Consider the following 19,009-nt stretch of genomic DNA (forward strand, 5'->3'; position numbering starts at 1 on the left):
AGCAACCTCTGTCACAATGGGGGATTATAAGGGTCAGGAGAAGCAAAGTTGAGCATAGATCCATTAACATTTTTCCTAACCAATCTCTTCATTGGCCACCGAATGATATTTACACACCCAGCACTCTGATCTCTCCAAAGAAATCATGCCAATTGTATGAGTCACAGGAAAACCCAACTAATAGAAAAAAAAAAAAAAAAACCCACAATGAATTGCGAAATTTTTTTTTCTTACAAAGCTGTTTTCAGGGACACTGATAAAGAACAATTTACTGTGGAGATTTTGCCTGAAGGCTGTTAAATCTCCTAAATGTTGCTTTCTAAATGCTTCTATTCTGTGAGCATTCTCCCGTGTATTGTCAGAAAATACACAGCTGACGGAAAATGTCTTCTCTGTGCAAAAGTTTAGAGAGACAGCACTATGGCAGCAATCGCAAGGAACACAATCATGTTAACTGACCTATAATTTTCTTTTCACATGCTAACTATTCTTGGATAGTCTCATTAAGTGGATTTTTAAAAAATTTTTTTAAGTTTATTTTTGTGAAAGAGACAGAGCAAGTGGGGGAGGGGCAGAGAGAGAGGGAGAGAGAGAGAATCCCAAGCAGGCTCTGCACCATCAGCACAGAGCCCAATGTGGGGCTCAAACTCACAAACCGTGAGATCATGACCTAAGCCAAAACCAAGAGTCGGACACTTAACCGACTGGGCCATCCAGGCGCCCCTTAAAATTTAACAATATAGATAACCCCAATCACAAGCATTTAAAACTGCCTGTGTGCTTTAGTCAAACTACAAAATATCAGAAATAGATATTTCAAGAAATATGTTACAAAACCAAATAGAAATTATTTTTCAACAAGCATTAAATGGTTTTCTTGCACAGCACATGTTAGTTTCCTTACATCAGTGTGAAAAATGAATGCACTGTAATTCCAAGACAACTTGCTTGTAATTGATCCCAGTGGTCATTACATGGCTGTTACGGTAGAGTTCAGACTACACAGGCCAAGAGTTAGGGGATTACAAATATGATTTGATATATAGCTTTTCATTTCATTTTCACATAAAGTCCTCCATTTTACCCAGATATTTATTCATCAGTTACCATGAAGTAAATAAAACACAGTGTACCTACAAAATTTCACCATAAAAGGTCTCAGTGTGTGTTCACATAATCCTTTTACGACGTCATGCACTGTAATGTTTTTTAAAAATGCACGTATTTAAGGAATGTAAGACCCAAAGGCAAAGATGATGAGTGTGCTATAAAGTACTTCAACCCCACACTGTCGATGCTCAATACATTTTAAATAGCAGAAAGTGAAGTTGCAAATTCTAGAGTCTTACCCTATAAAGTGATAATGCTAATAATTTCGATAGTCATCCCATCTCCTGTGAATAAAAGGTTTTCTTAGATGCCTGCCAAGTATCCTGTTAGTTGGGTTTCTTTCCCTGTGATTTTGATCTAGTACTTCTTTTAGTTTTTCATGGGAATTTGTGGCTGTGAGGGAACCAGAAGCCTCTGATCACTTAATTTGGAAAATGGATCAAAAGTGGATTTTCATTTTGTGTGGGTAGATATTCGGTTCTCTTAAAATACCCGCCAAGCTATATTCATAATCTTTTAGGAACTGAGATGACTTAACTGCAAACTTAGTAAGCCAGAAGGACAGGTAAGTGACTTCTTAAGTCAATGGTTCTCAAACTTGAGTCAGCAGCAGAATCACAGGGAGGGCTTGCTGAAACACAACACTGGGCCCGGCCCCATCTCAGATTTTCTGAGTTAGTAGCCCTGGGGCGTGGCCTGTGCATTTTTATTCCTAACAACTTCCCAGGTGATATGGAGGCTGCTGGTCCTCAAACCCCATTTTGAGACCCAATTCCTTAAATAAAAGTTGGGCATTTTTCCCCCTAAAGCTGGGCATTTAAATGATCCTGTCAATAATCTGCCATCAAGCCTTTATTGTACTGATTTATGCCTCCTGCAAACAAAACCTAGGCTAAACTGACAGTCTGTTCTATTGAGATTGCACAAGTTCCTAAAAAATCCCCAATTAAAAGACAAAAAACTCCAACTCTTAGAACAGCAATAACCTACTCAGTTTGAAAACATTCTGAAAGTCTAAAGAAACGCTCTGGGTTCTGGAGTAAACTTCAGTCCCCGTGGTGGTCATCATTTGGTTACATTTGGAAACAGGCTTGTTCTAAAATAATCATTTTTGAGGCAATGACATTTACTCTTTTCACCCAAAGAAAACAGAAATAACAACACAGGAAGAACTGGTCAGCCTTAGGTCAATTCTTTTTGGAAAGCACATTTAATTTACTGTTGCACAATTCAAACAGAAGGGGTGGTTAGGAAGTCAGGAAGGCACTTAAGTCATTTCAACCAGGAATACCTAACAAAGGGAAGGATCTTGAAATCATGGATGGTCTAGGAATATCTGAGAGAGAAAGAAGGGATTTGTTATGTGACAACTTGTCAGGAGCATCCCAAGCTTCCCATTACTATCCACACACCCTGAGACTGAACATAAATTCTCTCCAGATGAGCTGAGCACAAATAAATAACTTCTTTGGGCTGTGCTGATACCAAAATACTATTTAGATGTTCCCCCTACGTGATGCCCAAACTGACTGCCATTTGCTGTCTCGCGAACACAGCTACAGCTTCTCCCCGCATACAAAGAGTATTGGTCTTTTTTTTTTTTTTAATCTTCACTTATTTTTGAGAGAGCGTGAACAGAGGAGGAACAGAGAGAGAGGGAGACACAGAATCCGAAGCAGGCTCCAGGCTCTGAGCTGTCAGCACAGAGACTGATGTGGGGCTGGAACTCACGAAATGCAAGTTCATGACCTCAGCCAAAGTCAAACACCTAACTGGACCACCCGGCTCCTTTTTAAAGCCTAGGAGTCTCCTTCCAGAAGCTCAGAGAAGAGTCCTACTGATTTTTTCATCCTTTAAATATATGTTCTTCCTCCTTTGATATAGTGTCTTCATATAAACCATCTTATCTAAAGAAAAGGTCCAACTACTGCTTTAATGGAGTCTTGTCTCAGTAGCCAAAGGGTATAGTTAGGTTCTAAACTTCTTGGATTCATTATCGACCCTCCCCTCCCCCATTTACCCCTCTACTGTACTACCATCCCTTTCAGTAAAGAGTAATCCATGGGTGAGACAAGGCTCAGTCATTTGCCCTACTCCTAATTCCAAGGCTTATTCTCAGTGTTAACACACAAATACAGAATACACATTTCAGCTACTCCTTAATGGATTCCTCTCCCTTATATGTGGATGCAAACATGTGCAAAGTGAGCTAGGGAATAATAAACTAAGTGGAGCTTGAGTGCTACATTAGGAAATGTGACTGCTAACAAACATCGGAGAAGGGGCTCTAAGAGAGGCCAGAATGAGGCTTTTTCATTGAGAAAGGTGATGTGGAATGACATCCGCTCTTGCAAAAGCCGGTCTCTCAGATCTCCCAACTTAACAACAAAAAAAGTAGGATCAACATCTCACGGAATCTTGACTGTATGTCTGATGCCACAGTAAGTCCCAGCATCTCAGATTATCGATATTGAAAGACACCTTCCAGACTGGCTGGTCCCAACTATCATTTTTCAAACTAGAAAACTGAGCCCCGAAGGGAAGGAAGAGAGGCTTGCCTTAATTAAGGGTAAAGCTTCCTCAGCTGCAACAATGAGGCCAGGACTTACATTTTCTGATCGTCAGACCACTGTCTATAGCTCTTTCCTTTTTCTTGATGAATGGGGGGTGAGGGTGGTTGTTAATGTTTAGACCAATGTGAACACCAAGGAAGCAACTGCTAGGAGAAAAGAACCACTTGTACCCCTCCTGCTCAGAAATGGCCCAGCATGCCCGTGGGGCCATCCCCACAGGCTCCTAGGATGAGAGAGCCCCTACAGATCCAGCAAATGGGCAGCAACTCCCTATGAATGATGCCAAGTGGGAGGGTCTGTATCCATCCCAAGTCTGTGTGGGGTTGTTGTTTTTTTTTAAATATGCTCCTTCCTCCTCAAATAAAACTACAAAATATAATGCAAATGTGTTTCTGGACATGTTCCTTTAGATTAAGCAAGCCTCATCATGGTTTCAGGTGACCCAATGAGAAAAATAAAATAAAACTGCACTTGTGGCCTCTCAGATTAAAGACTGAGTTAAAATGAGGTTGCCCAGCCCATAGGAGAATAGGCCACACACACTGATCCAACTGGCCCATCATTCTAAATGTGGCACATATGCCCAGCAGACTCAGAGACCCATGGGAATGATTCCTTCACAAGACAGCCAAGAGGTAGATAAGTGCAATCAGCCCCATGGATGGATGTAGCACACAGAAGCACCAGATTGGGTGTAGGGGTGGGGGGTGCCTTGGACAAGGGGCAGAGGGCCTGAAGGGTGGGGCCAGATCTCTGGCTCTCATCACAGCACTCTCCCTGGGAGGAAAAGCGTCCGGTCATGAAAGAAATTCCCAGTATGTAGCAAATGTCTACAGCAGTGCGAGTGTGGACATAGAAGGTAAAGAGGTGATGCTGGTCTAAGGGTAACACGCGTCCTCCAATCGAACTTCTAGGGTGGGGTGCCAAGGAGACAAATCTGAAGGGTGATGATTATGAACTGGGGGACTCTGGCACATTCATCCAGGCCATGCATGACCCCTGAGTGGCCTTCCCATCCTCACTCCCAACAGAATTGCTGGCAAGGGCTCCCCTTGTGAGAGAACCATACTGGATTGAGGGGATAGCAAAAGACACAGGCAACTCCGATGGCTCCGCTTGCTTCTGATTTCTCCTTCAGCCTGAGGGAAGGCAAAGGAGATCAAAGTCCAGATGACACACCAAGGCTGCAGAGCCCAGCATTTGCTATCAGAGCTGCTGAGCGTCAGACCCAAGAACCGTAAACTCAAGGCAGAGTCAAGGCCCCTTCCTCTGGAATGAGAGGCTCAGCCCTGCCCTTCTCTTCAGGAGAAATGGCCGGAAAAGGAAAGCTGGCTTCTCACTGAGGTAATGAACAGTACCTGCTCAGCTACATGGGTCACCCTAAGGTTAAGCAGGAAGGATCCCTGAAGGAGGCATTCTGCGGACAAAGGCTGAGGAGCTCCACGTGTCTGGACACACCTCAAGTTTTAAATTACACACTCCCCCACATGCAGCACACTCACACATACACACGCACAGAGACCCACACCTCCACATACTGACATTCTTGTAACCCACCCCACTCCCAGCCCCCGATCCTGCCCCACAGATTTCATTCCCTGTAAACATGACAGCAGATGTGTCCATAATTCTGGGACAGCCTGACAGTGAACTGAGGATGACTGCTTGTCATTAAGTGCCCCGGTAGGTGATGTTGGTGAAGGTGGATGTGGCCTCTTTATACAGTGGGTTGTTGGCCTGCGGAGAGAACAGAAATGTGTCTTACAATGAATTCCTCAATTCTTCCCTGCTCTCAACGATTACATTTCGCCTGAAGAGTTTACCCAAGACACCTTTCTCTGGGCTACACCATCCATGAATCGCTTAATGCTCATTGTAACCCCATATTCGCTTCTGAGATGGGAGTGGGTAGGAAATAAGAGGAGAGAGAAAGTGGAATGCCATTGTGCTGCTGTTTCGAAGGGGTTGAATTCAACCCATTACTTTTTGGTGATCCCCAAACACCTCAGTACCACTTGTAGCCAGTATCTATTTCCTGCTTCTCTCCTGAATGCTCTCTTTTGCCCTTCTCCAATTTTTTTTTCTTTTGTTGTGACTATGCTGGGGGATGCGGGCAGAGACAAGAAATGTAGCAGGTGGTAGCTGAAACAGAGAGGATAGCTTTCACTCAAAATAATTTTAATTTGTTCTCATCTCATCCTTCCAAGCGCTACCCACTGTCATGTTAGCAGGAAAAAATAAGACCCTCACTGGGTTGCCCAAATTATTTTCTAACAAAAAGTGATAAATCCCATAAGATCTGGCCGTCTTTAGGAGTCCCATTTCAAGAAATACAACACATTCTCACGTGCCGCTGAGATTCCAGATTTCTACACTGTACGAACAGAAACATCTCAAGTTTCTTGGGACCCTTGAGTACCAAGGCCTGAGGTGACCATCAAATGAGAACAAACTTTCAGCCTCCCGCTAGACATTCATGGAGTCAAACAGCCATTTTGGAAGGTCCAGAAAAAAAAGTCAGAATGTGGAAGATGAGCCAAAGGAGAACAGAGCAAAATTAAGTATATAGAAAGTTCTCAATAGATGCTTGATTGAATGCAATCAGAATAAACTGCAGAGAGGATATGTTTTAAGAGGCTGGCTCAAAGAGTAATTTCTATCATAACTTGATTCCCTCCCACAATTGGGCAAGCCGTTGAACCTCTCTGTGCTCAGTTTTCTTATCTACAAACTGGCAATAATAACGTTCCCCCCCCCCATCATTTGTCCTGTCTTCCTCAATTAGAGAATATGTTTCCTTTTGATTGTGTCAGTGTCCAGAGCAGAGCTGGGCCCTACCTGTACTCAGTCAGTTCTCACCGATGGGACCTATGGTCACTGTGTGGCAGGGAGAGACTCAGGTGGTTTTCAGGAATAAAGACAACAGGACCATCTCCCAATTTCCACAACAGAGACTAACTGGGAAATTATGGTGCTGGCTGAACCTGGCTCCCCTAAGTACCTACTATTTCCAGTTGAGGCTCTCAAACCAATGACTTAAGAAAATGCCCAGCCCTGATTCTTACTGTGTCCCATTTTGCTCTGGCTCGCTCTTCCTCAAATTTAGCAAACTCCTTCCGGTCATGGATGGTGATGAGGAGCTTCCAGATGAGCAGAGTAGCAAGGCCGATGAGCAAAATGGCCCCCATCACTGAGAGTAGGACCACCAGGATGTCAGGACCCTTGGGACACTCTGTCAGGAGAGAGCACAGAGCAGGGATGTTGTAAAGGCAACTTGACCAAGTAAGAAATTACTAGAAATCTCTCTGAGGAAAACAGGGCTTACAAAATAAATCAAAAATTTTAAAGGGGGGGGGGGAGTACCAATATTTAAGACAGCAATAATCTGTCCTGAGTAGTTTAAATTAGAGGTCATAAGCAGGTCACCCCCGGTAGAATCTAACCTACTCAAGTGTTTATTAAAAAGTTGATTTTATGTTAACTCTACTGGATTTAAAACAAAAGCTTGATTAAATTTTTATTTTGTTGGCAGCATTAAATAATCAGGAGATTATCCCCCTAAAACTTCAGATTCTTCTTCTTCCCTTTAAAAACATGAATAAATAGAGGCGCCTGGGTGGCTCAGTCGGTTGAGCGTCCGACTTCGGCTCAGGTCATGATCTCACAGTTCGTGGGTTCAAGCCCCGCATCAGGCTCTGTGCTGACTGCTTGCTCAGAGCCTGGAGCCTGCTTCAGATTCTGTGTCTCCTTCTCTCTCTGCCCCTCCCCTGCTCATGCTTTGTCTCACTCTGTTTCTCAAAAATAAATAAAAGTAAAAAAAAATTTTTTTTAAACATAAATGAAAAGGTCTGGAAACACTGCACCCACAGGGCAGCCCTGGTTAGATGTGAGTAGCTGCTGTCCCCTTTAGATGGGCCACATTTTCTAGTTTGCCAGACTTGCCACCACCCTCTTTTCTCCACTAAACAGAGGCAACATGTAACTTGTCATGGAGGCTGTGCTACTGTGGGCTCTGGAGCTAGACCGCCAGGGTTCGAATCCTGGCTGACAACTTACTTTGCTATGTGACCTTTGATAAACTATTTAACCTTTCTGGGTGTCTGTTTCCTATCTCTCCATGTTTAAAATGGAGAAAGTAATAGCACTGAATTCCAAAACTTATGAAGAATAGTTAAATATATACTTTTAAAAATTGTTTTTAACATTTATTTATTTTTGAGAGAGACAGAGACAGAGCATGTATGGGGGAGGGGCAGAGAGACAGGGAGACACAGAATCCAAAGCAGGCTCCGGACTCTGAGCTGTCAGCACAGAGCCCAACACGGGGCTCGATCTCATGAACTGTGAGATCATGACCTGAGCTGAAGTCGAACACCCACTGCGCCACCCAGGCACCCCAACTTATTTATTTTTTTAATGATTATTTATTTTTTAGAGAGAGAGAGAGAGAGAGAGAGAGAGAGAGCGCATGAGTAGGGGAGGAGCAGAGAGAGAGGGAGACACAGAATCTGAAGCAGGCTCCAGGCTCTGAGCTGTCAGCACAGAGCCCAATAGGGGCTTGAACCCACGAACTGCAAGATCGTGAGCTGAGCTGAAGTAGGACGCCTAACCAGCTGAGCCACCCAGGCATCGGGCTCCATGCTGATCATGAAGCCTGCTTGGGATTCTCTCTCCCTCTCTCTCTCTGCCCCTCTCCCCAACTCGTGCACACTCTCTCTCTCTCTCCCACAAAATAAATATTTTAAAAAAAAGAAACCTGTAAAAATAAATAAGTTAAATATATTTAAAGAACTCAGAACTCTGCCTAGCACAGACTCAGTGCTCAATAACGATCAGCTACTGTTATTACTTGTGTTCTTGTTACACCTGACTGTTTTCATTAATTTATTTACCTAGCTCCTTAGGCATTTGTATTTGTTTCTCTGGTTTGGATATGTACATCTCTGAGGGCTGGGAACCTAATGACCTTGTTAGCACACTTAGAGACCAGGAAGCCTGCCAACCCAGACAATATTTTGGGTTCCTTCCCAAAATATTTCGTCATCTTTAATCCTAACCCTATTGAAAGCCGACTTCCTGTTCAACCCTAGTCAACAACCAACACAGACAGAGGTGCATCACCCCTCTGAAGACCAAGCGGACTGTGCTCTGCAGAGCTCTGCTTCCCATAAACCACAGGTGTCTGATGGGTGACCTCACTCCAGTAACTTCTCAGGTGTTATGTAATTAGGTGTTTGGCTATACGGGTATTGATGGGTCTGGAGAGGTGGTCATGCCCACTTTCCACACTGTCTCCCACCTTCTTCTCTAAACATACACCCTATGCTCACCACACATGACCCAAAAACAACCACCGATGCAGACCCAAGCTGGCTATTTCCCAAGCTACCAAATTATAACCTGTCTATAATTAAAGGAGCATCTGGAGAGAGGCTGTGAGGTTCCAGTGTCTGAGTTCCCAGGAGTGAAGGGCACCAGCTCTTCCGGGAACAACAATCATGAATTCTTGGGAAGAGAGGGCTGACCCTCAAACCTCAGAGTGAAATCTCTTCAATTCCGCATGTCAGCATGGGCGGGACAGGTAGAATGTCAAGAGGTCTTCAGGCAAAAACATCTATTAAGCATTTGTCCTGAAAGGAGTAGATGGCAGGATTCCTGGAAGAAGATGACGAGATCAGCTGGTCTCTAGAGAGATCTCTCAGCCACGGTGATGAGGACCCATCTGGCGACCCAAAGTCAGGAAAGACTGGGCAGGGCTAGCAGGTTTGGCAAAAGCACAGGAAATCCAGTTAAACTTGAATTTCAGATAAACAATAATTTTTCAGCCTAAGTAGGTACTAAATGTTGAATGGGACATATTGTATTCGACGAGGCAACTCTATCTGGGAGTGATAAGGACCCAGCTCAGCCGAGCCCACTCCACATAGTAGGCTGAACACCACCCAGTCAAGGCCAAGCCCTTTGGCAGTGCTGTCTCTACTGCCTTGCAGTGGCCCAGCCCTTCAGGGAGACCATCCACAAAGGCATGAGTTGGGGAAGAGAATGAGAATAATCCCCTCCTATGCTCTGGGACCTCAGATGACACATTCTGCACAAAGCCAGAACCCCTGAAAATAGTTGGGGGCGGTAGGTGAGAAGAGAGGTCAAATTCAGAATTCCAGGGCAACAAGATAGGGAATATGGGTCTGGGGTCCCATCTCCTCATGTGGAGGATGGGATCTACATCAGAAAAGCTACTCCACCCCCCACCCTGGGGGGTTATTTGTACAGCTCAGGTTATCACCATCTTTCTGCCCCATAATTCCAGGTAGTGGATTCCAGTCTAAGAATATCAAGCCAAAAAATTTTGGTGTTACAGCAGAAGCACCTGCAAGGATTGTTATAGCAGAGATGAAGTAACGTTAAACCCCAAAGCAAGAACATACTGCCCTTCAGAAATGAGAAAGCACAAAGGTGCAAATAGGGCGGGTGTGGAAAAATCCATGAAACGTGTTAACACAGGTGGGCGGGAAAGTGTGAGGGGTCATGGCCAAATAATCCACATGTGCTCCCCCACAGATACATACCCAGACTCTGCCCTCTCCCCTTACCATGTCAGCTTTCCCTTGAGTCGCTAAATCAAACTAAGGTCATACCCTTTCCTTTACCTTCCTTCTCCCTTCTGAAGGGTGAGAGCCCTGGGAAAGGCAGGTGAACAATATCACGGTAGGGGGCGCCATGCTCTCCGGTACCCATGCAGCCAGCAACACCCTGGCTGACCCGGATGTAGTAGAGCTTCTTTCCACTGTCACCTGCTTCCTTCTCCAAGCAGCCAAAGTTCTCCGAGCAGGTATCAACATGTATGCAAGCCCGCCTGTCAACTCGAATAATCAGTCCTAGTAACTCATTCAAAACCCGTTTACTAAGTATCTTCTCTGTAGATGACTGAGCCAAGTATGGAGATATAACAATAGATAAGACAGATGGTTCGTGTGTTCGTGGAGCACGTGATCTACTGAGGGAGATGGGTGATTAAAGAAGCAAGTTAATGGTGGAATGAAGGCCCATCTAAGGGAAACACAACTGCTCTGGGACTCAAACAGGAGCACCCAACCGAATCAGAAGAAAGGATGATGGAGGAGGTCTGAGAAGGCTCACTAGGGGAAGTGATGTGTCCAAAGCAGAGGCACTCAAATATTGGGGCGTCTCACAACTGCCAGGAGCACTATTCAAGAACACAGAGGCTGGGGACACCTGGGTGGCTCAGTCAGTTAAGTGTCTGACTTTGGCTCAGGTCATGATCTCACAGTTCATGGGTTCGAGCCCTGTGTTGGGCTCAGAGCCTGGAGCCTGCTTCGGATTCTGTGTCTCCCTCTCCCTCTGCCCCTCCCATCTTTCTCTTGACTCGTGCTCCATCTTTCTCTCAAAAAATGAATAAACATTTAAAAATGTAATAAAAGGGGCGCCTGGGTGGCACAGTCGGTTAAGCGTCCGACTTCAGCCAGGTCACGATCTCGCGGTCCGTGAGTTCGAGCCCCGCGTCGGGCTCTGGGCTGATGGCTCAGAGCCTGGAGCCTGTTTCCGATTCTGTGTCTCCCTCTCTCTCTGCCCCTCCCCCGTTCATGCTCTGTCTCTCTCTGTCCCAAAAATAAATAAACGTTGAAAAAAAAATTTTTTTTTTAAAATAAAATAAAATAAAAATGTAATAAAAAATCAAATAAAAAGAACATAGAGGCTCATGGAAGCAGCATGGGGCTCAGGACTCTTGATTTTTTAACAAGGGGAACATAGAAAAGTTTGAGACCCACTTTCCTAAAGCAGGGGCCAGCAAGCTATTGTCTGGGAGCCAAATGTGGCTTGCCACCTGTCTTTCTAAATATACTTAGGCTTGTGCATTAAATATAGACTATGGCTGCCTTCCTGTTACGATGGCAGAGTAGTCATGGCAGAGACCACAAGGCCCACAAAGCCTAAAATATTTATTTTGAGAGAGAGAAAGCACGAGTGGGTGAGGGGCAGAGAGAGAGAGAGACAGAGAGAGAGAGAGAGAGAGAGAGAGAGAGAGAATCCCAAGCGGGCTCCATACTGCCAGTGCGGAGCACAATGTGGGGCTCAAACTGATGAACTGTGAGATCATGACCTGAGCTGAAATCAAGAGTCAGACACCTAACCAACTGAGCCACCCAGGTGCCGCCAAAGCCTAAAATATTTAACCCCTGGCCCTGAATAGAAAGTGTTTGCTGGACCCTGGTCTGAAGGAGGATTTGAAGAAATTTCTACCACTGTGGGAATCAACTGACGAACAACCAGCTGACTTAGTCTCTGCCTTCAGACATTGTTCCTTCACTCACAGAAGCTCCTGTCTACCCCCCGCCTTGGCACAGCCCTTGTCCCTCAGCAGTATCACTATCAATTTACATGTCCCTCTCCCCCTGGCCTGTGAGTGCCACATCTGCTTTATTTATTGTTATATTCCCAGCACCTAGTCTACCGCCTGATATACAATAAGTACTCGAAAATATTGTCTAGTGATTCATAGCTTCGTCTGTTGTGTAAGAGAAAGGAAGGAGACGGGGGTGGTAAGGGGAAGCGAGCTAATCTACTATGCTGGATGGCGACAAACCTGTGGTTGGTCTGTGTATGAAGGATGAGCTCCTCCTGCTTCCAGAAGGCTGTGAGAGCAAGCACTATCTTTTCAGTGCTCAGAACACCTTGGGTTGGTGCCTCAAACCCAGTACTGTGTCTCATGGTGACCCTGGTAAGGTCAACACCTCAAAGCATCAGGCCTTCCTCTGAAGCAGCGAACAGGTTGCCCTTGGCAACCACCTGACCTTAAGTAGAGCGGACACTGAAGAGTCCCAGACTTTAAATTCCTCACTTCTTAATACTGTCCCCTCAAAAAAATGCCAGGATGTATTTTGTCCCTTGGTGGGATCCATATCTACCTTCTTCCTTTCCTTACCCACCTTCTTTTTCTGTCTCCTCAATTAGCAAGTCACTTTCTCACTAAGATCGGTATTTAAATATCTCCCACACCCAGATGACAGGCCCTAACTTACCACTTGTAAGGTAGTCTTAACTTGGCTGTTCTGTGTAAGAGGCGTAATGGGTGGAAATTGCTGCCTAACGTGGCTCTCCCTCTCCCTATAGGTGCAGCGTCAGGGGCCCTGGTGGTTCACGCACCTGGCTCCTCTACCACATAGAGAATGGACTTTCCACTGGAGTCTTCATAGTACTGGAATCTGACAACACAGTCATCTTCATTCTTGTACGTGCAGTTCACTGCATCCTTGCCAGTATCCTCTGAGGAAGGGGAAAATATGGGAGAGTGAAAAACAAGGCAATTCCTGGAAGACGGGGCCATCCCCAAACCCCAGTCATGGGACTTCTGAGAAAGTATGCAACAGGAAACCCTATGCCTGACATTAGGCAAGATGCCTAGATTTGAGATGGCTGTTGTGCCTGGCAATTGCCTCTAGATGACCCTCGCTGCTGACTTTTGTCCCTCCTAGACCCTTTTTGGTTCGTATTCCTTCCCTTGGAAGGGACATGACAGAACACATGACACAGTGTGATTCAAAGCCTGGCTCTACCACCTGTCAGCTGCGTAATATTGGGGAAGTTACTTGACCTCACTGGCTCTTTCTTCATCTATGAAAGGAAAAGGATAACCCACCTCACAACACTGGTAGAGAACTAAATGACGTCAAGTGAACAGTACCTAATACAGAAGGGTGTTCCCTTCCCTCTCTTTCCTTTCCCTCCTGGCTCAACTATTCTCAATAGTTTGTTGGCAAAGCCCTTACATTTCTTCCGTTTCTGCGTCTGATCCAGTGTTCCTCTCCAGAGCCAGCCTCTCTTCTCTGACTCCCATCACTTTTTTGTAGGCTTCACCCCTTCTAATTCTGAAGCCTGTTATTCTGACAGGGAAACTATAGGTGCCCCTCTATCATTTGCATCACGTCCTATAGTGATGCAACCAGACAGGTAAAACTGACACACGATGACGTTAAGCAAATGCACCAAGGTCAACACAAGTACGTGATGGAACAGAACTAAAACAGGAGTCTCAGAGCATACCAGACTTGAACTCAATATTGCTTCTCGGCCTTTTGGCTAAGATCAAGTATAGTATCAGACTTGAACTCAATGAGCCTCCCGAAAACTAGTGGTATAAGAGTACAGTGGAAAGAGTAAGGATTTCCAGATTCAGTTCTAAGCTTAACTTGTTCGGGCAAGTTATGTAGCTTTCCTGAGATTCAGTTTGCTCATCTGCAAAATGAAGATAACAACAGTACCACAGTTCTACTCTACTAGGTGGCTGAGAAAAAGACAAGATCATGTGTATGAAAAGATACTTGCCTAACTTTTATAAGTTACACAATTCCATACAAACAAGCATTTATCTTTATGATTATCATGGCACGGGGGTAGGGGGTAACAGAAATATGTTCAACTAACCTGAGATTCCCCTCTGGTCTAGGTAATAATAACATCTCACATCTCTCTCAGCAGTCTCACCTGCCTGAGCTAATCACAGCATACCGAGTCTCCTCAGGAGGAAAAGCCGTCTCTTCAAACTCAATCCCCAAATCATGCCCCTCACCCCCCCCCACCAGCCCCACTTCTGATATTAGCCAAAGGATCCAGAGAGCTGACCCTTTTCTGTAACACCCCCAGCCAGAAGCCGACTGACTGGCTGTGTCTCACTGTGGCTCTCACTGAAAACATGTTTCCTGCCTTCGTGAGAGACAGCTATCTCAGGAGAGATTGCCATCTCCCTAGACCAACCAATGCCTAGCTGACCCAGATAACCACATCAGATGCGCTGACAGCAACAAAGATTATCCCCTTTTCGGTCAAGGTGAAATTCAAACTAGAATGACTGCAGGCAAGAGTTTTGCTCACCATGTATTTTTATCTGTCTTATTCTAGGAAGGGCTCCAGAGAGCCAAAAAAGGCTACAGCATTATGATTTTAGCTAAAATCCATAAGGGTGAAGGTTTCCCTCCAAACCAGCAGAGCAGTATGCCTGGGCATTGCTTAACACTCTCAGTTAAGTAAACTCAGTAAATGGTTACTAGCCTCCTAAACTGACGTCACCTAGCCTAGGTTTCTTCATCCGTAAAATGGGATGCATTGTCTTCCTTTCCCTGGGGAGGTCAAGTTAGGGTTGATTTCTACATACTTTAAAAGTTGTCTGTAGGGTCTTGCTGAGTCTGTGGGTTCCAGGAAGCAGCAGAATGGGGAGGGACTGTGGAACAAATTAGCAGAGGGCACAAGAGGACTCAGGGAAGCTGGCCTTTATTAAGTGCCTCGTGTGCATCAGGTCTGTACAACACGCCTTTGAGGCCGGGATTACTCTTCCATTTTACTGATGAGACATAGACACGTTCTGGGATCAACTGAAAACTTCCGCAGCCGCATATGTGCGCGATTCTAAGACATGCTGAACTTACTGAGCTCCTTCACAGACTCAATCTCATCACGACAGTAACGGCTGCAGGTATTTTCTTTACGTAGGTCTCCCCGGTCAAATTTCTTACACTCCACACACTCCCTAAAAGAGAGATGACACAGAGATTAAGACAAGGGAGGAGAGGGACGCCTGGGTGGCTCAGTCAGTTAAGCATCCGACTTTGGCTCAGGTCATGATCTCGCCGTCTTTGAGTTTGAGCCCCGCGAGTTCGAGCCCCGCGTCAGGCTCTGTGCTGACAGCTCAGAGTCTGGAGTCTGTTTGAGATTCTATGTGTCCCTCTCTCTGCCCCTCCCCCAGTTGCACTCTGTCTCCCTCTCTCTCTCAAAAATAAATAAACAAAAAAGACGAGAGAGGAGCAAACCTACGTGTGTGTCAGTCCAGCTCTGACCTCCACACACCAGAAAGCTGCCCCACCTCGGAAAACAAACACCGAAACAAAAACCCCTGTAAGGCAATTCTGGGGGACCCAGAGGGTCGGGTCTGGAGTTCAGGGGTGGGAGTTCCTCCTCACCCAGAGGCAGGGCCTGGCAGGCAGAAGGCCCCAGTCCCCTCATTAAACTTCTTCATGTCCCATCCGAGAGTGTGACAGGAGGTGAGGCGTGTGCCACTTCCAGGAGCCTTAAAGGCAGAACCGGTCATGTAATCTGGGGACCCAGCACAAAAGAAGATGTCAGGTCCCTTGTTCAAAAATCCCTAAGCGGGGCGCCTGGGTGGCGCAGTCGGTTAAGCGTCCGACTTCAGCCAGGTCACGATCTCGCGGTCTGGGAGTTCGAGCCCCGTGTCGGGCTCTGGACTGATGGCTCAGAGCCTGGAGCCTGTTTCCGATTCTGTGTCTCCCTCTCTCTCTGCCCCTCCCCCGTTCATGCTGTCTCTCTCTGTCCCAAAAATAAATAAACGTTGAAAAAAAAAAATTTTTTTTTAAAAAAAATCCCTAAGCATTACAAGACAGTGCCGGCAGAGCGGTAAACCAAGCATGGGGCCCTTCTAAGCACAGGGCTCTGTACGAATGCACAGGTCGCATGCCTATGAGCCCAGCCCTGCTTAAAGTGGCAAGACAAATAGCAGGAGCTTCCCCTGACCCCAGATGAGTGGAGTTTGTACTAGCGAACATCTCCTCTTTCACAGAATCCTTCATAACTCCAGCCCAACTCTCCCACAGGATCGGAACATGAGAACGTTCCCCAGAAGTTCCCTGGTTTAGCCTTCCTCCCAACTCAGGGATTCAGGATGCCATCCCAGGAGAGGGGTTTCTCCAACTGGAGTCCAGCGGGTGCTACTTTGGCCCCTGCATGGTTGGCTCTACCTCCATCTTTGCCCAAACTTTTCCGTGGGAAGAGGAAAGCTAGCCTCTTAGCTGCAGCGGACGCCTCCTCCTGAAGCTTTGGCGAATAAGAACCTGGAGGGTTGGGGATTCTAGCCTGGGGGACCCCTCCCTCCTTCTAGCACCCGACTGGCTCCAACTCACTTCTCTGCCCACTCACTTCTTAAAGGTGCAGGCGTCAGGGCAGGTGGGGCACTTCTCACAGGTGTCCCCGTAGGAGCCGGGCTGGATGCACACGCAGCTGCCGCACTCACACTTGCCCCGGCCGCTGCACAGCAGCCCGTTGCTGGACATGCAGGTGTCGGTGCGCGTGGTGCAGTTGCAGTAGAAGCCGGTCCAGTCGGAGTCACACAGACAGTCCCCACAGCTGCACTGGCCGTGACCTGAAAGCACACAGCCCGAGGGGGCGGGCAGCAGGTGAGGGGCCCCAACCCGCGGCTCAGCCCGCTCTCCAGCTTTACCCTCATCCACCCTCCTCCCACGGCCACTCATTAACACCCCACGGAAGCGTCACCACCTTCTATCCTTCTAGCCTCACGCTGCTAGCTCTGCCTTGACGCCCTTTCGTCCTGTGATCGCTACCAAACTCCCACTTACCTTTCAAAGCTCAACTCAAAAGTTCCTTCCTCCCCATAACTTTTTCTGACCTCCCCAGAGCAAATTAACTGTCTACTACGTGTTCTCTCAGCACTTACATATACCTCTATCTTAACCCTCATGACCAGCCCATTTGCTTGCCTATCTGTTTCTCTTTCTAGATTTTGAGCTCCACAGTGAGAGAGGACATATCAATTTGTCCGTCGGTAGGGATTAGCGTAACGTCTGAAATACAGTAGTCATGCAGTTAATGTTTCTTTATCCATTTATGCAACAAATATTTATTGAGCTCACGCTGGGCACTGGAGATTCGGCAGTGAATGAGACAGGAAAGGTCCCTATTACCATGGAGCTTATGTCCTAGTTAAGTTCCTGGGTAGGGTGCCTGGTGGCTCAGTTGGTTAAGCATCTGACTATTGATTTCAGCTCAGGTCATGATCTCACAGTTTGGTTAGTGAGGTCAAGCCCTGCGTCAGGCTCTGGGCTGACAGCCTGGAGCCTGCTTGGGATTCTCTCTCTCCCTCTCTCTCTCTCACACACAAAATAAGTAAATAAACATTAAAAAAGAAAAAAAAATCCTGGGAACCACACACACATTCACCAGCATGTGCCCTGTGTTGTATTATCACAGTACTGCAGAGAGCCATCAGCCCTAGTAGGAAAGACCTACTCACTTTACTGCATGAATGTAGGAATGGGAAAGAGAGATTGGGGTGGGGGGGGGGTAGGTTGTTAAATGCAGGTGTTAACTCTCAGTGCTACATCCCCCTAATCACTTAACAAGGCTTGAAAACTTGGCTCTCCCAAACTCAGAAGAAAAGGTGACTCATTCTCAAGGATTCCGAATCGGGAAGAAGTGGATGAATAATAAAAATCTGACTGTTAATCAGAGGAAAGGCAGGGAGCCAAGGGGAAGTAACGTCAACAGGTCTGAAAATCATGTCACTGTGTGAGCGGATGGGCCCCAAGATGGTGGAGGAGAGCGAGGTGCATAGGCTCAAACAGACACTAGCTGGCATCTTCTGCTCCCCAGGGACTCCAGTGGGTCTGACTAGCGGCCCTTGGTCAATGAGTCTCTCTGCCAGTGATCCTAGCACCATCCTCTAGTAATACACTTGAATTATACTTGAATTATACTTGAATACACTGGCATTCAAGACTCAGACACACCTTCGCTGCCTTGGAAAGAGATGTCTGCTTCTTTCTGGATGGTAAACATAAGGTCAGCTGCCCCAGCTCCAAATATCTGGAGAGTAGAGCCCGCTCCACCCGGAGGCAAAGGGAATGGTCTTGTGTAACCTTTGTCCACCAGTCATTGGCCAAGGTCTGAGGGCAAGACGGCTCCTGTCAGCTGAAGATAATTCCAAGGAAGGGGCAGCTGTGAGCCATTATCAGCAGCCCTAACAGCAGCTGGAAGGGCCCCACAGTGTCTACTACAAGCAGCTTTCAGTGGTGGCTCCCGAACGGGGAAAGGCAGACGCCACAAAGGTCTGGCACCACCCGGAGGCCTCCGCCTCCTCAGAAACCCTTGTCCCATAGTGTTTCCTTTGTGAGGCCAAACAAAGTAACCTTTGAGAAGATGGTCTGCCAGGCCAGCCACGGAGCGAAGCTGGAAGTAGAGTGGCGGGCCGGAGCCGGCAGGCCGAGCCCGAGCCCTGGCAGGGTCAGCCCTCAGAAGGAAGCTACAGTGTGGTAATGTCACAGGACTGGCATCCCTCCAGCAAAAGGGTGGCTGAGCCTGGGTTCACAGCAAAGTCAGAGGAGGAGGGTGAGAAATGAAGAGAGAGTGTAAGAAAGAGGAGGGAAATAGAAAAGAAGGCAGCAGGGGAGGGGTGGAGATGAGGGAGGGGGAGGGGTAAGGGAGGAGCAAGTATTTTAGGTCAGAGGGAATGACCTCTCCCTATAAAGCGTGACCCCCAGGCCGATGCTCAGCCCCACTCCTCTCTGCCT

At 46.7% G+C, this 19,009-nt stretch overlaps 1 protein-coding gene across 1 annotated transcript in view; it reads right to left on the reverse strand.

Annotated features, from left to right (window-relative positions):
* Positions 1 to 3,033: 3,033 nt before the first annotated feature.
* The window catches only part of ITGB3 (integrin subunit beta 3), a 54,791-nt gene continuing 38,815 nt past the window's right edge, over positions 3,034 to 19,009 (reverse strand). The window contains exons 11-15 of the mRNA XM_047081664.1: positions 16,623 to 16,845; positions 15,122 to 15,222; positions 12,846 to 12,965; positions 6,749 to 6,915; positions 3,034 to 5,420 (exon numbers count right to left, since the gene is read on the reverse strand). Of these exons, the coding sequence (XP_046937620.1) occupies positions 5,355 to 5,420; positions 6,749 to 6,915; positions 12,846 to 12,965; positions 15,122 to 15,222; positions 16,623 to 16,845 (677 nt within the window). The 3' untranslated portion in view covers positions 3,034 to 5,354. The remainder of the gene's footprint in view (positions 5,421 to 6,748; positions 6,916 to 12,845; positions 12,966 to 15,121; positions 15,223 to 16,622; positions 16,846 to 19,009) is intronic.

This window comes from Lynx rufus, unplaced genomic scaffold, assembly GCF_022079265.1.
Source record: "Lynx rufus isolate CCGP_SWC_20201006 ecotype Redwood Valley unplaced genomic scaffold, mLynRuf1.p SCAF_18, whole genome shotgun sequence".
Classification (NCBI taxonomy): Eukaryota; Metazoa; Chordata; class Mammalia; order Carnivora; family Felidae; genus Lynx; species Lynx rufus.